Source organism: Pezoporus flaviventris, unplaced genomic scaffold (genome assembly GCF_033815535.1).
Source record: "Pezoporus flaviventris isolate CSIRO_AGI_PZ_B2104156 unplaced genomic scaffold, CSIRO_AGI_Pfla_v1 ptg000041l, whole genome shotgun sequence".
Lineage (NCBI taxonomy): Eukaryota > Metazoa > Chordata > Aves > Psittaciformes > Psittacidae > Pezoporus > Pezoporus flaviventris.
The window spans coordinates 4,991,529-5,007,673 of record NW_026892589.1 but is presented as its reverse complement, the minus strand read 5'-3'; the positions used below and the strand labels follow the sequence as shown (position 1 = coordinate 5,007,673).

The 16,145-nt window shown below is 37.6% G+C and overlaps 1 protein-coding gene across 8 annotated transcripts in view; it reads right to left on the bottom strand.

The window, feature by feature from the left end:
- The window catches only part of SPECC1L (sperm antigen with calponin homology and coiled-coil domains 1 like), a 63,012-nt gene that overhangs the window by 29,034 nt on the left and 17,833 nt on the right, over positions 1 to 16,145 (bottom strand). For 7 of the 8 annotated variants that reach the window (XM_061465949.1, XM_061465951.1, XM_061465953.1 and 4 more), the window contains 5 exons: positions 13,364 to 13,523; positions 10,766 to 12,399; positions 8,720 to 8,927; positions 1,972 to 2,045; positions 1,289 to 1,464 (listed from right to left, as the gene is read on the bottom strand). In XM_061465949.1, the coding sequence (XP_061321933.1) occupies positions 1,289 to 1,464; positions 1,972 to 2,045; positions 8,720 to 8,927; positions 10,766 to 12,399; positions 13,364 to 13,523 (2,252 nt within the window). Of the gene's footprint in view, positions 1 to 1,288; positions 1,465 to 1,971; positions 2,046 to 8,719; positions 8,928 to 10,765; positions 12,400 to 13,363; positions 13,524 to 14,077; positions 14,101 to 16,145 lie in introns of those variants that run through there. The other variant, XM_061465954.1, reaches the window with a different exon arrangement.

The following is a 16,145-nucleotide window of genomic DNA, read 5'->3' as shown; positions in this document are numbered from 1 at the left end:
TTCCACCTGCATAAATAGAAAACATTTTACTAAGGAGGTAAGAACACATTTCTGGCATACGTCTTTAGACGGCATTTGAATCAGTTTAAAAAAACAACTACTTTGATTTTTAGTACAGAGCATTGACTGATTTTTTTTTGCTTCAGACTTTTCTAGCACCTTTCCTCTAATGCAATACCAGTATCCAAAGAATCTGATTCAGTTGCCTCTTTTCTGCAGTGCATCAATAAGTCAAAGAATGCTTGCGGATAATATGGAAACAGCAAGCCAGTCCTACCTTCAGAAGTGCACCTGTAACCTCAGAGGTTCACTTGCAGTAACTGAACAATTACAATTGTGGCTGAGATGTATTAGTAAGAACTGTTCATATGTCTTAGTTTGGTGATCTTACTTCAGATAGATGCCTTCTGCCCACCAGTCATCCAGCCAGATAATTTTCCGTTTTCAGTGTAACCAGTCTACTTTTCCTACCATTTTTATGCAAGTTCCACAGCCTGCATTACTTCATATCCTACTGGATGCTGGGTTAAGTGTAATGTACACTATAAAATGCCCATCCACATGGAAAAAATTGTTTAATATACAGACATTGTTTAATATACACAATATATAATACAAACATCATTACTGCAATTGTAAACTATACATAGATGTATCCAATCTCTAGAGACAATGTAGTCAGATTCAAATGATGCTGTCCAAGATGTTCCTATTCTATGGATATGAGGACTTCAATATTTCTGAAGGATGTATAACTCAGTTTCTAAATAACTGTAGCACCTAATTCAAGTAATAATACATTATAGTTTGAATTATTCTACTAAAAATGTCTTTATACCAAAGCATCTCCATTCCCAGAAACAATTATCAGTGGAAAGAAAACAGTACAGGATATATGCAGAATTAGATGAGGGTTTCTTCTCAGGTAAAAATCCAGCTGTATTTTAACCATACCAAAAGCCTTGGCTGCTAATAAGAAATACTAATGATGGCACAGAAAGGCCAACACTCCTTGTTTTTCCACACTGAGGAAAATGCCCAGCTGTTAAATGGGAAAAATCCCCCACTTAACCTGGTTTTGCAAACTGAATATTTTTGGATGGATGAAATAGTATAAAGAAACAAATACTGTTCTTAAAGTTATTTTGACCCCTGAAAGCCTGCATTGTGGAAATACAGACAGGCACAGATCTACGAACTTCCAGAGTCTCAGTAATAGACAAGATACTGGATTTCCAAAGTTGTACCCCCCTACAAAAGCAGCATTATCCCTACTGTCTTTGCATACTTGCGTGACTTGATTTCTTCCAGCTCTTTAGTGAGCTTCTCATTTTTCTCCTGAGCTTCATGTAATCTACGTTTCAGGTCTCCTATCTCTTCCTGGGCCTCAGACTTGATATCATTTGCTATAACCACTGCAGTCTGTAGATCAGCCTGGAACTGACGCCATTCTGCTGATTCCTCCTATAAATAAATAAAACACAAAACTGAAAGCAGCAGCAAGAATTTTGAATCTAAAAATAAAAGTTACCTTTATTATTCATAGTTTCCCTATGCTGTTACAGGAGTGGCAAAGGCACTCATCTCTGGCATTAGATACAACCTAACTTACAGGTTAAATTGAAGGAGTTTTGCTGGAAATAATCAGACTTCCAAGGTCATGAATTTCTTTTCTAGAAACAAAGAAAATGCTCAAAGTGGAGGGGGGGGAATTACAAAATTAAACCATGCATCAGAAGGCACAGGAACATTTTCTCCTACGCCCAACACTGTATCTTTGTGACACTGGGAACGTTCCAGAATTCTTTAGTGTCTGTAGGTTAGTAAATATTTTTCTATATGATGCCCATCTCTCAGAAATAATTATTTTAATGGTATTACATCTAATAATATTATCTTTTCACAATTGCACATGCAGGTCTTATGACTTTCCAAGTTCACAGTTTATTGAGTTTTTAGATTTTAACCTACCCGGAGTCTCCTGTGGAGATTCTTTATCTCTCTTTCCATGTCATGCTTTTGGTCCTGAAGTTTTTTAACTGTATCTGGAAAGAAAGTCAAATTCTCTGTAAGATCTTAATCAGGGATCTATTTACTTTAAAAAGAGTAACTGAAAAAAACACATAAAACCTTGCAAATGCTTTTGAAAACTTACTCAGAAAATGTATTTTTTTTTAACCAAAGCCATCTGGAGAAAAACATTATGAGGAGAAGTAAGTTTACAGAAAGTGTCAACAGGTACAACTTCTCTATGACTGGTGAGGGGAACAGCATAAGCAAATTCAATTCTTATACAAATCCCAGTTTCTCTTCTATCCTTCACAGTATTAAAATGACAAAGCAATAACAAAGAACAAATAAAACAGATAGGTAATCTAACATGGAAGGATCCTTAAAACATGGAAGCCTGGGGGTTTTATCTCTTCAAACATAAGCTACAGCTACATGAAGCCTTTTGATTCACAATTTACTCCCTGCCACAAAGCAGCTGACATAACACTCAGAGAGCCATGCCCTCAACGGGGATAAAATTCCACTCCTGTCCTCAAGAATCCTACATTCTTGTCTCTCAAACTATATTTTGAAGTCAAAGCAAGCTATATTTACAGCAATGGGACAAACTGTCGATAAGATTAAGTTATGAAAGAGATGGTCCTCTAAATCTGTCAGCAGCCACGCAAAAAGATATGCAGCTTGATGGCCACCAGCTCCTCACGTGGCGTCTGACAGACTGGCTACTGCAATTATTCATTTGCTCCTTTATTCAATACACAACGACAATGTGATTGATTACTCCTTTCTTATAACTAAGCAACTAATGAAGAAAAGCACAGCATAGATTTCTAATTAGCATGGCCCTTCACTGATCCTTGGATCATAGGACGGTTTATACAGCATCATGTAGCAATTTTCAAATTGTAAAAATGATGGATCAGTTGATTTAAAGCCTTTTTATTTTGTTCAGGTTCATTGTTCCAAGACCTGCTTGACACATTTTTCCTGTATTGTAGCAATGCTCTTTTCACAAAAAGATAAAAGGTGCCCAATACACTCAAACTGTTCAAAATACAAAACCTTGTCAAATCTAACCGCATAAGAAATGCTTGAATAGTCAGAAGATGGGTATGTATGTTCATACAGACTGATACAGTAAAGTTTTGTGACTCACATTTTCAACATGAAAACACTTTCCAGTGCTTTGATTTGGGTATCAGGACTCAAGAAAACCATTAAACCAGTTTATTCTGTTCTTCTATCAAAACCTAGCAACGCCCTCCCAAGTAAGTCTGTATCTTCAGTACTCCTGGTCTTTTGTCAAAGGGCTTTTCTTAACAATAAAAATGAGCCTATGGCCAGCCAAACAGAAAACAGTAAGCATTTTAAAAATGTTTAAATCAAATGTTATGTTGAAACTGGATGATCTTTAAGGTCCCTTCCAATCCTAACCATTCTACGATTCTAGGATCTAAGCTAATTTATGCTGCTGTGTACATTCAGGAGCCTTAACTATGCTCATTTCAATTTTTCAGCTATAGAAACCCTTCTGGTTTCTTCACCAGGAGAAATTCTTGAGTCTTGCCTCTATTGTCCCAAGTGGCTGCTAATGCCACCACCATTTTTTTTTTTTTTTTTTTTTTTTACAAGAATTATATAAACCACAGTTTTCCTGAAAACATGAAAACCGTTCAGGCTTGGAAAAGTTGAAACACTGAAATTAGACAGCTACTTCCGTATTTACCAACTCATTATAAGACTGCACATTTTAAGATGCATCCAACTGATCTTTAAGCTTTGAAGATAAGCCTAACAGGCCACTCCAATGTCATGCTACCCTGGTACTTAAGCAAAGCCCTCCAGTTTTTAGCTTGTCTCTATACACAATTTGTTTGAGTTAAAATCAGCACTGAGATGCCAGCTTTAGGTCCAAGTTATAAAAGTCACTCCCTCTCCTCATCCTATTTTCCTTTAAGCACATGCTAAAAACCCAGTTGAAAATTAGATAACTTTCAACAGTGACAGCAAGTCAACATGCCCTAAAGAGCTTCCAGTAGCATTCTGAAACAAAATGACCATATTCTCTTTTAAAGTTCAAAGAAAATGTGTTTTTCAAAAACAAAATCTGTTCTACTACTAAAATCAAGCTACAGTTCATCTAAAAATAACCACAAACCAGAAACTATAAATGCATCCAGAATTAAAGCTTGTGTAATGCCATTGTTTTGAGCTCTTGTGAGATATGAAACGCACCATTAAGTTTTAGTATATTTATGCTTTGAAGTAAAACACAATGGTCTGAATATTTTGCAGTTACTATAAACAATACAGAGCACTTCACAACAGTTGTTGGAAACAGTCTTATCCCTCAATTTATCCAAGAGATTTAAAACCAAAACAAACAAACAAACAAACAAACCCCCCCCCCCAAAAAACCTACCAAATTGCAACTACATTTGAAACACAGTGAGAAATTAAGACTAAGATAAGTGATTTCATCTCTGTCAGTCTGAACTCTATTCTTCACATTGTGTCACCAATTACAGCCTGAAAATTCAAGTAGTCAAACTGGGCACACGGGCAGCAACTCCCCGTAGATCTGCCTTGCAGTATCCTTCCTTTCTGCATCCTCACAACCTCCACGATTCTTCTCTAGCACACACTAAACCTTTCCACTTTTATGCGCTACTAAACCTTTCCACTTTTATGCGCTGTAATTTGTAGGACAGGTACTTTTCTTCTCCTATTATCTGGTCTCCATTTAAGGAGCACAGATAAGAAAGAGGATTGAGATAAAAGTAAAAGTAACTATTGTTTAGGGTATGTGAAGAGCAAGGAGACCGTTCTGATGAATGAACAGGCTAATCAAAACTGGCAGCTCAGCAGCTGCTTGTATTTTACTGCAGGATCCAATTATGTCCACATTTTACCAAATGATACTGATTTAAATCACGGTTTAACAAGGCCTTGCTTTTTAAAACGCAGAAAAATAAATTATGGGAAAAACATACTGCAAATGATAAAGAAAAACATTGCAACTAGGGCTGGAGGTGGGAGGAAAAACCTAAGATGTCATCTGAATGTTGTAAGGCTGCCAGAGAAAAAGTATCACTGTATTCTGTACCTGGAACTCTTACTAATTATAATCAGCCATTAGAATTTATCACTACAAAATAAAAATTAAGTATCAAAGATCAGCTGATTAATTTCAAAAGTCTTGGGGGGGGGGGGGGGGGAAGAAGAAGGGGAAAAAACAGAAAAAACATGATAATCCTGTCATTCCTGATATGCAACACCAATGCAAGTAAACATGACCCGGGCAAACCTACAATGGGCATTCTCACAGTTTTTGCACTAGTTCCATTGGTTTGCCTTATACTAGGATAGCATTTCAATTTTTGTTAGCACAGAAGTGGCTATATCAGTATAATCTCATCTACAGAGAAGCACCAGCATCACAGTTCACTTAAGAATCACAGCTTCTTTATACAAAGAAGAGGTACTAGTTAGAAATATGCCAAAGCTCATGCTATTTGCACATAAGTCTTGCTCTTGAGCTCATCACTGTCAGATAATACGTCTAATATAGGAAGAAAGCTGAATTTTTAAAGGGTCCAACATTAGCTCCCCCCCCCCCCCCCCCCAACAATTAGAAAATGAGCATCCAATTGTCCTATTCCAACACTAGGGTAGAAAAGGCCTAAATATGGTAATGTAGAAATTAGGTTTTGCAACTGCTGTCAAGATCCTCTTCAAAATGAGATATAGCAGAATTAAAAACACTGTCAATTCCATGTAAGAACCATTTATTCACTCAACAATAGATAAATCAACTTTCTTGCTCACCTACCCTTGTCCAAAAAATGTACTTACTTAAATAGTTACAGACTAAGAGAACTGATGTTTTTAGCACATGTACCTTGTGCTCAGTGAACATGCAATTAATATTTTCAGGCTTCAGAAGAACCATCTGACAACTGATAATCTAACCTACAAATAGGAACTTTCCACAAATCAGGAGACAAAGTTCTCTGAAAAAAAAAAAAAAATCCCCCACAAACTCTTATTAACTGTTTGGAAGAACAATAGGTTTCTTTTTTCACCCAACGTGACTAATGTGACAGCTTGGCTACCTGACTGCAGTTTTCTGCAGTGAGACACGAAACCCAGAGGCATCACGCCACCTAGTGCAACGCTCGCCTCTCCTGCACTTCCAGCCAGCCCCTCACCTCCACTCCAGCACCTACAGTTTAATCGGTGCAACTTACATCCTACTGTCCACATCAAAGAGATCCCAGTTTTTACAGGCAAACATATTAACACCTAAAATGTGATAGTTCAATATTAAGATGACTGTGAAAAAGGCTTGTATGTGTGTTTGTTGTACTTCTTTCTGGTTTAGAAAGCCCACAATGAAGCATGCCCCTATTACCAGTGCTAGAGCATTCCATATTCCCACATTACTATTTAGGGCTGATTAATCAATAACATTGAATGAACACTCATCACCTCATCTATGAAGCATCTTTCTTCTAACTGTAAAGTATGCCTTTTACTAATTCTTTAAGTGATAATTTTCCATCACTTGTCATTTATTCAGGTGTCTTGCTGTCCCTTTCTTTCACTCAATAACTTTGCCAGTCAGCAGACTCTCCTTAAGGCCTGGGTTAGATTTCCTCATATATTAAAATCTAAAATAAAAGTTCACTAAAGAAAACCTTTATGGTTCTTTACAATACCTGGGTTATTTGGGCTGAAAAAACACCATTCTTCTAACTAGTGCTTTATAATCCCTAAACCTACACTAAATTCTCCACATTTAAAAGCACAGACATTATACATTTGGCTGTCAGAATACCAGAACTGACCAAAAGTCTCATCAGCATTAAGAGAACTTCTACTACCAGCATGTGCTTTTCTGTCACTTTAATACAGATTTTTAGAATTCTCCCTTTTAGATGTTGTATGTACTAGCACAAGTCACAGAGTTTGTGGTCACAAAGAACAGAGATGCTGTTCTTTGCTGTCACTACTTAGACGCTACCACCAAGGAACTCCTGTACGAGGTTTAAATACGAACCCATAATGAACAGTGTTTCAAAGTGGCCACAAAAAGTTCAGACTATTTTACGGGTGCCATTCCTCCTTACCGCCACTAGATGCCACTCTCCTTCCTGCCTAGAGCTAAAATCCAGCTTGCTTCCCTAAAGGATCAGACCAGGCCAACAGCTAGTACAGTTAAATTTTCCAGACTATGTCAAGAGTGATGAGCAGCAAAGATTGTCATAACTTCTGCTGAAAATTCCTGCCCAGGCAGAGGTTTATCTGTTTGGAATTTTACCAGTTTCAGTGAAACACCTGCTACCTGGTTTGCACACCCAACGAAGCATCTAAAAGCTAGAGCTGTCTTGTAACCAGGTATCACAAGGCAGATACCTAAATGTTTACTTGCCTACAGTGCTGTTTCCTATAAGAATGTATTTCATCTAATGGACAAAACAATGCAAGTATAAAAGCGTTCAACCTTTTCAAGTCTTGCTACAAAGACGACTTCAACAAAGTCAGAGCCACTGACCATGTGCCTGAGCTCCTGCTTCCAAGCAAATGTGTGTCTTTGGCTTTGGTACAGAAACAAAAAGAAAAAAAAAAGGCAAACTAAAAAGCTTACACACAATTTTGTAAAAAGAAACAGTGACTGCCTTTCCAGACAAAGAAATGTTGTTTAGGGAAAGCAAGCTGACAGCCACGTCTGAAAACACTTCAGTTGAATAAGCAATGTAGCTTGCTTAAAACACTACCTGTTCTTGAGAGCAGACCAATTTAAATCCTTTCTATGAATATTTCCCTTGCTGTTAAAAAGGGATCATGCTTTGGTTTTGTTCCCATGTTGTTTAATCTTTGTATGCCATGGAAAAGCAGCAGATACACTGTATGTAGCACTGTGTAAAGACAGCTTGCCAGGGTACAGTTGCCGAAGTTCTTATTTAGATGGAGACTAATTGCAGAATTCCAGCCTGTAGTAGGAATGTCTCAGCACATCTTGGAGAACAGAGAAAGATCTAAGGCACAGACAGCTAGACGATCACACAGTAATGACACTACAATGAATGTCATTATAAGCCCTAAGCATTTCTTGTATGGTGGCAAAAGTCAAGAGATAAAATTTTATTATAGCTTGCTTAAAGTTTGTCACATTCATTGCTAGGTTCACAGAGCAGCTTCAGGACTTGAGCTACACAGAAAGAGGTATAGAACACATCCATATTGCCAACTCAGCTCTGACTAAAACCACCTTTCTTCAGGTGGGAATAATGATTAATTATACACATGCTCAAGATACCTGGGAACTCCTGATATTTGGGCCCTCAAAAGAGTTCTTCAAAAACCACCACCAAAACACTAGACCAATCATCCAATCTCAAAAATGCACGAGGAGCACACTAAGTCTGTAATTACAATGCTCTTTTACTTTGAAAAAAGACTTGAAAACATCATTATCAGATTTCATATTTATTCTCAGTTCACAGGTTTTAATTCCCACACCAGCTACTCCTTGGACTGGAAAAACAAAGCCAGCTTGATTTTTTTCCCCTTACTGTATAAGGGTTCTGCAAAGGCCCATCTGATTTGAATTCAGACATACAGAAGACAAGTGAAAATATTTCCACAATCACAGTGTTCTTAAATTATCATTTCTCTCACAAGGGAAACTCATAACACTTACTCTCCAAATCAGATATGATGAGGTTGTCGTGAAGCTTCACAGCACGATGCTGCTCTACTTCATCCTCCAACTCAAAGATAGTTTCTTTCATATCACTTCTTTCAGTCTCTTTTTCATCTAGTTCTGTCCGAAGTTTTTCTAGAGTCACATTGAGATCCTCAATTTGTTTCTTGGCTTCTTCTTGGAACACTCTGTATTCATCTTCAACCTGAAAAAACATGTCTTGTAGTAACTAAATTGGTTGCATTTTAAAACACACTTCTAGTTTCTACCATACTTAAAATACACTTTTTTTGCAGCCATAAGAAAGTATGGGACAAGTAGTCAAGCGTAAGCCTTAAAAAACATATTGTTCTAGTGCAACTATTTTCCTGAGCCAGAGCTAAACTCCTTTATTCCCAAGATGAATATATGAGCATTCCCCAGCTACTTTAACATCAGCGTCTGTATTCAAAAGAAGCAACAATACAATAGTACCAAGGCTGTAGTTTCATGAGCAGCTGATCCAATTTAACATCTAACTGCTGTGGAAAAGGGAAGGGGTGGTGGGGGAAACTCTTTACTCTTTCTTTCTCTTGCCAAAAAAAGGCCTGTTCTCTTCTGTGCATCAGTTTCATTGCTTGCTGGACCTCTTAGATGATTCATTTCCTTAACCAAGTAGCAGGATTCACTTTTGTGTGTGAGATGTGTTAGTGAGCTGAAGTAGTTCCCAGAGGACTCATACTAGCTACTGAACTGAAATACAAAACCAGAAAAAAACAAAGCCCAGGGAAAGGAAGGAGCAGACTTCTTGCTTTGAGGAGCAGCCAGGCTATTTTATCTGCCTCATGAAACTGCAACAGAAGTAACAAGCTGAGATTAGAGGCACTGTAACTTTAACCCAACAACAAAAATAGGGCATCAGAAAAACAAGAGAAATCAGGTGATGGCTTAGGGTGGGTCAGCACAGGCATCAATTTTAACAGACAAAATGCCCTGCTTTAAATCATCTGTTTCAGTATTTTTTATTTCAATAGCACTACCCAACTATAATTATTAAAATTACACTTTTTTTTCTCCTCCCAAATTAAGGTTGATTCTAAACTGGCTGGTGACCTTGACTAACATGCTGATTCGAAACTAAAATATAGTTTAGACTACATTTGGCATAAACTGTCTCATCAGACAGACCCTTAAATCCACCCTGAAAGTTACTGAATATTTTATGATTATTTTTATATTATCTAGTAAATATGTCTTGTAAAAGCATTTACCATAAATTCATTATATCTGGATCAAAATAGATGTTCTAGAACTAGAAATATACATTTCAAATCAAAACCCAGACAATACACAAGCAGCTGCAGGATGGATCATTAGTGAAAATCCCTATGCATATTTGCTGTATTTAATAATCACTGTTAAAAAGCTTATCAGAATATTTTAGTTTGTGGGGTTTGTTTGGTTTTTCATTTTAAACTAAAATATGTATTCAGTATATTTAAGTTGGGTAAAATTTCTGTCTACCTCAGAATTAGTCATACCTTAACTGGAGAAAGAAGACATTTTTCTGCTTGCTTTATCATTAGATAACGACCAACTTGAATAGGCTGAAACTTCAAAATATTCTCTCCACACCTGTGACAGGTCCCACAAGTCATCACCAGCTTGGTGAACACTTCAAGCTTTGTCTCCCAGTACTTCCTCAGCAATACCCTGGCACTAACTCCTTGAAACTCTTGAAGAAGTCATGCAATTTAAGCACAAAATTCATACAGTATCTTAACTGCTGCTTGAGTTTGGTCCTTGAAATAAGTTGCAGAGTTTAAATGCCAGTATTTTAAAAACAGCAGCATGACAGTTACCATGTGGCTGAATGTGTCCATATAATTTCTAAAAAGGCCTCCGACATTTTCATAACAAAGATCAAGAGAAAGGAACCAACCCTAACACTGACACAGTCCTATTAACCTCATCATTAATTCGTTACTTCAAAAAGATCTACAGTGACCAACAGTAAGTCATATTATATACTGGATGTTAAAATACAACTCTTTTAAACAGTACCTTAGCAATGGCATCCTGCAGTCGGTTGGCATCGTTGCGGGTGTGTGCCAGTTCTTCTTGCAGACTACTGGCCAAAGTCTCTGCTTTTTCTTTATCCAGCCTGACACTCTCCAGCAAATCTTGTATATCTGATTTGTCTCCAGAGTTGTGTATGGAATACAACTCAGCCACTTTCTGCTTTTCATGCTCTAACTGAGCTTTCAGCCTGTTCATCTCAATCTGGTCACTGGCTACTGTGGCTTTGTACTCCTCTAAGGTAGATGCTATCGCTGCTTTGCTTTTCTGCTCTGACTCAATAATCCGTTCCATGTGGTGATTTCGTTCTTTTAATGCCCCTATCATTTCTTGAGCCTCCTTGTTGTCTTGTTCCGCCATCTTCAAAGTGTTGCTCAAGTGCTGCTGAACACCTAACAGCTGCTCTCGCTCAAACCGAGCGTTCTCTGCAAGGTCCATATAACGCTGCTCTAACTCCATGTAGCGACCACTTTTCATATCTTCATCAATTACATATGAAATATGGTGTTCATCTAAAAGGGACCGAAAATACTCGATCTGGCGGCTGAAGTGTTCCAACTTGTCACTTTGCTGGCATAAGGATTCCATGAGGATTACTTTTTCCTCTCCAAGTCTTTCATTCTCACTGTTTAGCTCTTGTGTTATTTGTTGCAAATCTGCAAGTTCTTGAAGTGTGGCTTGGAGCTCTTCAGCTGTACTGTGCTGATTCTCTTCCATCTGATGTATTCGTTCTGTCAGACAAGCTACAGACACTTCACTTGCATTGCCACTACTTCCCTTCCTAGATCTTTCTATACTTGGTACACCTTCAGACTCCGAAGATGATGGAGCATCTAAGGCATCATCACTTGATGTCAGTGGCTGATAAACTTCACTGCACTCACTGTCTAAATTATCCATGGAATTACTATGTTGGTTGTCCATTAAAGTGTTTTCATCCTGACTTAACAAGTCTTCCATTGATCCAGGAGCAGAACCTTCCACTGAAGATGTCAGAGTACCACCACCATCACTGTGGTTGCCAGCTGTAATCTCTGGACTCAAGGACTGATAGCCAAAGAGTTTTTCAGAGTTATCCAGCCTTTGTTCCAAAGAAAAGCCTAATGCATTTAGTCTGTCTTTTAACATTCGATTCTCATTCTTCAGCTGGTTCAGCTCTTCTCGGATGGCAGTGTTTTGTTCCTGTAACTGTAGCAATGTAGACTCTACATCAGTTGGCTGATGGACAACTATGGCCTCTTTTTCCTCAGATTTTTCATCACCTTCAAGCTGATCTTCATTAAGTCCCAGCTGAGCACGCATATCCCTTAGCTCATTCCTCAGATGCAAGATTTCCACATCTTTAGTTTTTGCCAATGTCAAAAGATCGTTCACCTTTGCTTCCAATGCAGCTTTGTCACTGATCTGATTGTCTGATTTTGACTTACTCATTCGAATATCTGATTCTGGGTTGGTGCGACTGCGGGAGCGTTTTGCCAGTACCGTATCATTGGTCCCCTGGCCAGTCAAAGGCAGCTTTTTGCTCTGGCTTAAACGAGAACGGTCACGTATTCTTTCTCTAGAAGAGCTTGACTCTTTATTTCCAGATGAAGTGCTACGCTTAGTTGTGGAACTGGTACCTGTATGTTTTTTGAAAGTTAGGAACATTAATTTAAAATACAGTTATCTGTAACAGAAGACTGTGTATTTTGTATCTGCAATACAGCAGTTGATCTTCTGAATCACACGGGTCAACACATTTCATACAATACATTTAGAGTAAACACTTCAACAACCTGAATCATGAATCAGTGTAGTTACATTTTAATTTATACACACTTTACTAATTGCTATGCTTTACCTGTATATTGCAAATGAGAAAGACCTTAAAGTTTAACATTTGCAAGTTTCTTTATTTTCCCCCTTCAACAGCTTCTGATAAATTACGCACAGACTGCAGCAGTGCTATTCCTACAAGTTCACATTTGTCTCTCTTTTGAGTAGATTTGAATGCAAGTCTTTAAGTGATGGTTTACACATTATGATTCCCCAAAATAAAAGTTAAGGGGTTTTGTATTTTCATCTCATTTCATAAAGACAAGGATAGATTATTACTACTTTACTTCCAGAAGCTTCACAGCTTTGCAAGCATTATTGTATCAAAAACAGCAACAGAAGGCAAGACATATTTCCAACCACATTGATACTACACTAAATTTCACTTTTCCAAACAGTTTCTCAAAGCTCTCTTACTTTATAAAGCAATACAGGATGTCCAAAATGTTGACTGCAACAAGTGATCTCATCTTAAAAGATCAGAGCTTGAGGCATGGATTTTTTAAGACAAATTATTTTAGGCAAACCTATGATTCTATAGATTAATTATAATATCTAGTTTTACATAGTAGTTGCATAATCAGTACTGGAAATAATAAAAGGAACACCGTTCAAAAAGGCAATTACATTATTGAAAACTGTACAAAGAGAACAGAAGACATTTGACTTGAGCATGGCCTTTCATTAGGCAGCCTAGAACCTCAATACATAATAAGAAAATAAAAAGCCACCCAATTACCATCTTTAAGGATCAATATATCCATTTACCTGCAATAGTTTTGGGTTTATTTTCCAGACTGTTCATGGTTGTCCCTGAAGCTGAAGATGCTGTTGCTACACAAGTACTCTTCTTTGCCTTGACACCATTGGTCATTGTCACTCCACCACCACCTGCCATCCCCGCTAAGAGGTCATCATTGCTCTTAGTCTGAAAGAAAGGGAAGAAGCAGCTTTAAGGCAGCTGGCTGAGATGTCTGCATAGCCAACATTTCTTCTGTTAAAGATTTCATCAGTTTAAGAAGTACGTATTTGACTAGTCATGTCTATGAAAGAATGTTGAAAAGTATAAATGCACTGCACTGGGCAGGGTTACTAAGTTGGATGTTGAACTTCAACTCCTTAAATATGATTGATCATAGAAAACGACTCTTCTCTCTCCCAGACAAAATGGTTAATGCTTCAATACCAAAGCAAAAAAAGAAAGAACATAATTAAAGTACAGCAACACACCACAGTGTAACACTTGTCAAGTTTGACCGAAAGCTTGCTTAAGCATAAGAATGAAGACAAACCTCCAAATACTAAGAAGTTAGATAATGCCCTTCAATAGAATCTGATCAAGCATTTTCTGGTGGAAAAGCGCACAACAAGAAGAACAAACCAAACCAAACAAAAAAAAAAATCAAAACCACAACAACAAAAATCCAACATCAACAAAATACCTGAACTCAGAGGATCAGAGGGGGAAAGAGCCACCCTCACCATATATCCTTGCTTTGTTGTTATGCTCTTTACTAAGCACTCTCAGAGACAGAATATGTTTGATGTATTTTTGTCTGACCTTGTATGATCATTCCTGAAACTACTGTTAGCCACAAAAGCTGCCTGGAATGTGACAAGGCAGTAAGCACAGGAGTCTCAAGAACCAAATTCCCAAATAAGAATTCATCTTTCAAATTAAAGCAAAGGCTACAAATACTAAGTTCTCAAGTATTAATTGCCAGACTTTACAACTCTTTAAAATGCATTTTTTCAAATGGTGAAACAATCAAAATATGCTAAACACTTCTCCTGTTATAAGGCCAAGAAAAAATTAAAAGAAAACAGCTGTGTTAGCAGCATTCCTTAAGTAACTGTATTGTTCAGCTGGACAACACATTTGAAATCTCAACCAGCATCCCAGCAAAGAGGTAGTGCTTAGGAATTAACCAGCTGCTTTACTTCATGACTTTCAAATTCTGCAGGTTTATAATTTCTAGCTCCCATACATATTAATGTTAAAAACTACATGCCAGACATGGTTTTACATAGTAAGAACAAAGGTATGTTTGCTTAATTGAAAAAAAAGAAGCAGTTGCATCTCCATTCTATATAGTCCCTTTTTTCAAGTGGGAATTTCAGAGCAGTTAGGAACACTGATCACGATACTGTGGAAAGGATATGCTGGGATTTATGCCATTTACAAGGAATAGCTGCAAAACAAAAGGAGTTTGGGAAGAGAACATATTTGTTCTATGAGCAGTTGTTAGAAATACAGATAATTTGCAGATAGAAACAGGTATTTGTGAGGGTAAAATCCTCCAGGACAAGAACGTTTTTATTGAATCATGGAGGAAGTGGTACAGCCTTCTAAAAAGGTTTACAGAAGGCTGGAAGAAAACATTACTCCAAGGCTCTTGTCTGATGTGCAACAAAGCTGGCTTTTCTGCTACAAAAAAGTCACTGTTTCACCCCACTCTTCTCCACATGCTTACACTGAGCTGTGTAAATTGAAGCCTTTTCAAAGGGCTCCTTTCTCCCAGGAGCCAGATCCATTCCTTGATCTGCTGTGTCACACACCCATGCAAACCAGCAGATGCAATCTAAGTACCAATGGGACAATAAAAATGTTGGAGAACTACAAAATCAAGAAAACTCACACCACTTCTGTGCAAAGAGCTGAGCGCAAACTACTCTGTATGACAGTCCTCCACTACTGGTGGTGGGGGGAAACAACCTTGTGATGCAACTATCACCTAAACCAAGGTATTCTAAAATGGCGTAGAAAGCGATTTTCTATTTTGCTACTGAATCTACCAGTCAGCAAAGATGAGAGTTCAAACAGACTATTAGCTGTCAACAATTTTACCCTGTTGAAAGAGTGAGGAAATTAGATTAAGCTTTTAGACACTTATAGTACAAGTACATGTTATCAAGCCAAATAGGTCAAGAGGTGACTCAGCTTGAAGAAAAAAAAAGAAGCCAAGTAAAATACACACTTTCTGACATTAGTCATCCCCAGTCCTTGCTGAACAAAGGAATTTGAGACAGCAATTCTTCTTCTGACTTACCCATAAACTATTTCTAGTCTAGATTGGAAGGCAGTGCCTCCTCTGCAGCCAATTAGTAAACAGTTTCTCCAAACTGTAACACTACACTCTTGGCAAAGAAAACTATTTAGCAAAGCTTTGGAAAAATTACAAACCAGCAGCTCTCTTTTCTTAATGCTCCACAATGGCAACCATTCTTAACTGTAAAAAAACAAAGTACTTTTGTTGTGTATATTTTTAATGGAAGAAAAATCAACATTGTATGTTTATTAAACAGCTTTTTTCCTCATTTACTGAGGACAGTGCAATCCTGCTCAGTGTTAAAACCCCCACATTAAAACATGAAACATTAGAAATTACCAGAATTAGAAATGCTCATCCAGACCTATTTTGATTTTCTGTATTGAAAAACCACTTTATAATCATACAAATCATAGTCTGTTTTCCCTCACATCTTTCTTTCAGTGCAATGTAACTTGAATGACCTCCACAATTCATTTCATCTTAGTTTCTCAACGTGT